Raw genomic sequence first — 6,000 nt, forward strand, 5'->3', positions numbered from 1 at the left:
GGTCTGAACCCAGCCTGAAGACCAGGGAGGGTAGCAGAAGGTCATCAGACTGGACATGCCCTCCAGGGATCCCTGAGTCTGTGGTGGAAGAGTGGGTGTCCTGGGACACCCAGGGAGACTCTGCCTCGTCCCCTTCTGGTGTCCCCTAGAGTTTCATCTAACACTGACCTCTGTCTCAGAGACGCTCCCTTCTCCAGGGAAAGTAATCAGCCACCCTCCCTTGGGAGCAGCGGCTCCCGGTCGGATCACCTTTCCTCAGTTTCCCCATAAGTCCCTCATAACCTCACTTTGGGGTCCCGTCCTCTCAGCTATATGGTGCCCTGTCCCTGACTCATCTGCAAGTTTTCTAATCCGAGATTCAAGAGGGTGATGGGAGAGTCCACCCGACCCCAAGGTCGACTGCCAGGAGGTGGGACAGGGGAGCCTTCTTTGCCAAAAAGCAGCATCAAGGTGCAAAACCATCAGAGAGCAGCGCGAGCTTGGTGCCAAGTGGCTCCAAATGAAGCTGGCATGTGACCTCGGACAATCTGTGACTTCTCGGCGCCAGTTTTCTCCGCAGGGAACGGGAGTGCGGCTCCCAGGATCGTGGGGAAGAGGCTGCAGGTGGGGCTGCTACTGCCACCCTGGTCATCCCCTCCGACTTTTCGGGGTCTCCCCTATATTTTTGACCTTTGGCTCGCTGCCCCTGGGGGTTGCAGGCTCGCAGGGCTGCTCTGGTCTCTGCCAGGACAGCTGTGCCCATGGGGCCCGCAGGGCTCCGCTCACTGCACCTGTTTCCCAGCTTCGCGAGTCCCAAGTGTGCGTGCGTGCGACAGTGAGGATCAAATGTCCACGGGTCAGGCTGGCTTCTGCCGATTCCATCCCCGCGTGGCGGACGTATGCAGGCCAAAATGGAACTTCTCCCCCGTACCCCCCCACTCTCAACAGCCCCACCAACCTGACACAGGGCCGTCTGGCCTGCACCATCTTCTCACGGCGACTTGACCTTGTGCCGTTTTGACGATTCTGTGACGATGGGCGGGAGGAGGCTACTGCTTTGGTGTCAGGAGCAGATGTTGCGAGAGTCGTAGAAACTGGCGGTAACCAATTAACCACATAATGGATTAACCCTTTCGGTAGCCTCTGTCGTATATGTGTGCTGTGGACCGGTGAGGACATCTCCAGAAAGAGAAACAGCTTGTGGGGTCATTACTGTCCTGTCTTCTGTCCCCTTTAAGTCGTTCACCCCACACACATTTCTGGACATTCGCTATGTGCCATGTACTGTGCCTGCAGCGTGACCATGTCTGCCTCTATTTCATCCCTTCTTCCTTTGACCAAAGCAGAAAATAGATGCCAGCTCCGTGAAATGTGCCCCCAGGGGGCTGATGGAGAGAAGGGGACAGAAGCCACTTCAGCCAGACGCCAGCTACTCCGACAGGCTCAGGAGTCCCCAGTGCCCCGAGACAGAGGGCCCTGCCGCTCTGCCCTCAGGCTGCTGGCACACCTTCCCGGTGCCCCAGCCATGCCCTGCAGATGAGCCCTCTTTGAGGCTCCCGGCTAGGGAAGTGCTGCCTTCTTCCCGCAGCTCTTCTCTGCCGCTGAGGTAGAGACGCACTAAATCCACAGGCGGCTCAGCTTAGATAGAGACTCGAAACTCTTCTTGTTTATAATCATACAGCTTCCAGCAGGAGATGCCTCCCCCTACCTGCCCTGCCACTTTGGGGCTCCAGGTTGCAAAGTCCCTGCTCTTCTCCCCTCCGTGTTATATCCATAGAGCTGTGTAGAGAGCGCTGAGCACGAGGCTCCAGCCGAAGGGGGGGGCTCCCCAGCTCGCACAGCCCCGTCCACAGGGAGGCAGTCGCCCTCATAGTATATCACTCCCCTGAGCCCCGGTGCCTCTGGGCTCAAACCCCTGAATGGCACATCACCTCCTCCATGGTGCCTCTGGGCTCAAACCCCTGAATGGCACATCACCTCCTCCATCTCGGCTCCACCTTCCTCTCCCCCTCCCCATCTCTCACATCCAGTTAACACCCTCCCCCCAGCCCCTTCCAGAGCCATTAGTGAAGCAGCAGAATGGTCTCAGCCCCACAGTGATTTCCTGTCATCTCTGCTCATTAATTCTCTCCACGTCTTCGCTAAGCCATTAATAACACTCCCTGCACGTCCGACTGTCCATCTGGGTCTTTGTGGCTTCATCCCAGCTCCTATCTCCAGGGTCCCCAATAGCAGGCGGCCTGTCCTGCAGCCCAAATATCTGCCTTCTCTTTCTTGCACATCCCTGTCTCGGGGACAAGCTCTGCAGTGAGATGACCTCCCGGGGGGGGGGGGCGCTACCATATTGGCCTCCGGGTCCCAGCACTACACTCAGGCACCTTCTCCCCTGTTCCCAGGAAGGAGGGGTCCGTGGAAGTGCCAGGGAAGGTGGGCCCCTCTCGATGGATCCCTTTTAGAACGTAGAGCTGCTCACACACGTGCTGGGGGGCCCAGGGGCTCCGTGCTTCCTAACACCCCTCTCTCACTGATGCCCGGCCCTGGGGCGGGGTTTGGCTGGGAGGGTCCGGTTCACGCGTCTGAGGTAAGCCGGGGTGTGCGGCCGTTTCTCTCTCTGACAGCTCCGGCCTGGCTGGGTCAGCCCCGAGCAAGGGGTTGACGGGAGTTTGTTCTGCCCTCTTTCAGCCCGAGGAGTTGCCGAGAGAACACCCAGCTTCATGTATCCCCAGGGCACCGCAAGCAGCCAGATGGTGCTGCGTGGCATGGACCTCCTGCTGGAGTGCATCGCCTCTGGGGTGTACGTACCCTTCACACCCCTACTTCTGGCCACCCTCAGGGGGCGGGGCAGGGTTGTGCCACCCTCCGGGGTGCTCTGTTCCTATTCTTGCCACAGGGGGCGGGGGCACGGGTGCAAAAAGAGACACATGCGGTCCCTGATAAGGGCTTTGCTAATCAGTCATCTCTGCTTCATCCTGTTATCATTTTTCGGTGGTGGGGAGATCGGTAGGGTCTGGACAGGCTAGGATCCAGGGTGACCCTGCAGACGCCCCAGAACACTCTGCAGCCGAACCCCCTCCCCGTGGGAGAGCTGAGGTGTGACAGGACAGGCACCCCTGGGGTCACGCGCATGGTCCAGGGCCCGGGGACCCAGCACCCCAAGGAGCAGCAGGGCCCGTGAGTGACCAGGCCTGTCCCTCTCCAGCCCCACACCGGACATCGCGTGGTACAAGAAAGGCGGGGACCTCCCATCTGACAAGGCCAAGTTCGAGAACTTTAACAAGGCTCTGCGGATCACCAACGTCTCCGAGGAAGACTCCGGGGAGTACTTCTGCCTGGCCTCCAACAGGATGGGCAGCATCCGGCACACGATCTCGGTGAGAGTAAAGGGTACGTGGTGTGTATTTCTCATTATGATGATTTTGCCGCCCTGCACCCTGTGCCACCTCCCCCCAGGGGCCGGTTAGGGCAGCGTGAGGAGGGGAAACAGCTGACATGCTGGTTAGTGGCCATAGTGGCCTACCGGGGACGTGTCACCGTGGTGGACGTTAGTGGGGGAGGGGAGGGGTGTGTCTGCTGAGGGCATACTGGGGGGGTGTGGGGCAGGTGTATGTGTGGTGTGTGTGGTGGGAATATGGTGTGTGTGTGGTGTGGTGCATATGTGTGGTATTGCTCTGTGTATGTGCGGTATGTGAGGTGAGGGTGTGGTAGAGTGTGGCATGTCTGAGCAGTGTGTGTGGACGGTGTTTATGTGTGATATGTGTGGTGGGGGTATGGTGTGTGTGTGGTGTGGTGCATATGTGTGGTGGGGGTATGGTGTTTGGGGGGTATGTGTGTGGGGGGGGTCTAAGGGGGGTTTCTGGTGGGATGTATTTCTGGTATCTGGTGTGTGTGTATGTGTGATCTTGTGTGTGTGTGTGTGATCTTGTGTGTGTGTATTCTGGTGTGTATAGTCATGTGGGTGTGTAGTGGGTGTGTAGTGTGTTTGTGTGGTGTATTTGTGCGGTATTTGTGTGTGTGTGTGTGTGTGTATGATGTATTGTGTGGTATGGTATATGGGTGGTGTGTGTGGTGTGTGTATATGGTGTGTGTGGTGTGTGTAGTGTGTGGGGGTTGTGGGGGTTGTGATAGTATTTCTGGTGTCTGTGGTGTATGTGTGTGTGAGATCTTGTGCATGTGTGGTGTGTGTGCTGTCTGGTGTGTATAATCTGTGTATGTGTGTGGTGGGTGTGTAGTGTGTTTGTGTGGTGTATATGTGTGGTATTTGTGGTATGTGTATGATCTTGTGTGTTTGTGTGCTGTATATGTGTGGTATGGCATATGGGTGGGGTGTATGTGGCGTGTGTGTGATGGGGTGTGGTGTATATGTGTGGTAGGTTGTATGTTTGGTATCTGGTTTGGGGAGGTTGTATGTTTGGTATCTGGTTTGAGGGGTGTGTGGTGTTTGTGGTATGTGTGTGTGGTGTGTGGGCGGGTATGTGTGTGTGGTGTGTCTGTGGGGAGGGGTGCCTGTATGGTGTGTGTGGTGGGGTGTGTGTGTGGTGGGGGTCAGGGGAAGGAGGGCCACCCTCTCAATCGCCCAGGGGCTCTTCAGTGGCGACGCGCCTCTCTGGCCCACCGGACCACACGCTTCCCTCCCGTTCCGCGGTCCTGTTTGTGGCGTGTCGTCGAGTCCTCTGCTTGGCGCTGTGCTGCTTTTCAAATGGTGGGGTCATCATGGCTCCCTCCCCAGAGTGTTGCTGACCCGAGGCACGCAGTGGAGCACGGCCTTTGTGGGTCCCCTGCTATGCCCGGCCTGGGGTGATGGAGTCCTGCACACACTCTCAGTGGGCCAGGTTTCAGCCCCACACTCAAACGGGAGGTTCTTGGCCTCTTTTTTTTTTTTTTTAGGTTTATTTATTTATTTATGCATACAGAACTAGGGTACAGGCCAGAGGTGCAGGGGCAGTGAAAGGATTCACCAGAGACAGAGCGGGGAGCAGAACAGGCAGATGGATGAAGCACACTGCTGAGGGGAGCAGTGGGCGGGTCAGGAGAGGTCTGCCGGACCATATGGGTCACCTCCAAGGCGGGGGATGGAACTCACATTGAGGTGGCTGTGGCCAGCTTGCAATGCTGTGTCCTAACTCATTGCACCACCAGGGTAGGCCCCATTCTTGGCTTCTTTTAGAGGATTAAGATATTTGAGAATAGGATTTAGAGGATCCCCTTCACGTCTACACATTCACAGAACTTTCCAGAGCATGCAAAAGGAGGCCAGTTAAAAGCAACTGCTCTAACCGCAGTGCAGTGCCCAGAAGAGTGAGTACAGTCTCATCTCCCAACAACAGAAGAAACCCAGGGGCCGGCCCTGGGCCTCGCGCCCTTGGGTTAGAACACTGTTCTGGGATCTGAAATGGACGGGTCAGCCTCTGTGGTGCCTGCTAAGCCAGCCGAAGGCAGGAGGTCTGGGGGGCGAGGCCTGGACAGGCGGCGAGGCCCGGGCTGGCTCTCAGGGTCCTGCTGCCCTTGCGGGAGCCCATCTGCTTTCCTGGTACCCCCCTGCCATCTAACACCCCTGCCCGCACTGTCCTTGTCTTCCAGCTGCTCCCTACTGGCTGGACGAACCCAAGAATCTCATCCTGGCTCCTGGCGAAGATGGGAGACTGGTGTGTAGAGCCAATGGGAACCCCAAGCCCACCGTCCAGTGGATGGTGAATGGGGAGCCTTTGCAGTGTGAGTAACCAGCTGTCACCCCCCCTAACTGCACTCTCCCCCGGCAAAGGCTTGGGGTCTCCGTCCCTGTGGGTCAGCCTGGTGGTGCTGGAAGTGGCTGCTGCCTTTATGTTGGGATGTCTCGGGAGGCTGACGTCAGCCTCATCTTGGTGGGAAAGAACAGGAGGCCCATGACGGTCCAGATTAGGGGACTCCTGTGATGCTGGATGTTCATTAACTCGGTTTTCTGCCCCTAACAATGACCGAGCCTGGCTCTCAGGGCTGAGCTGCGTCTGAGCGTCTGTGTGCCCTGGTGGTGGCTGGGCCTGGGAG

General features: G+C 57.7%; 1 protein-coding gene across 1 annotated transcript in view; it reads left to right on the forward strand.

Moving 5' to 3' along the window:
* Positions 1 to 6,000, forward strand: part of NFASC (neurofascin) — a 169,052-nt gene that overhangs the window by 118,433 nt on the left and 44,619 nt on the right. Inside the window, exons 9-11 of the mRNA XM_004685272.2 lie at positions 2,662 to 2,773; positions 3,179 to 3,363; positions 5,557 to 5,688. Coding sequence (XP_004685329.1) covers positions 2,662 to 2,773; positions 3,179 to 3,363; positions 5,557 to 5,688 — 429 coding nt within the window. The remainder of the gene's footprint in view (positions 1 to 2,661; positions 2,774 to 3,178; positions 3,364 to 5,556; positions 5,689 to 6,000) is intronic.

This window comes from Condylura cristata, unplaced genomic scaffold, assembly GCF_000260355.1.
Source record: "Condylura cristata isolate star-nosed mole 26May11 unplaced genomic scaffold, ConCri1.0 scaffold00018, whole genome shotgun sequence".
NCBI classification, from domain to species: domain Eukaryota; kingdom Metazoa; phylum Chordata; class Mammalia; order Eulipotyphla; family Talpidae; genus Condylura; species Condylura cristata.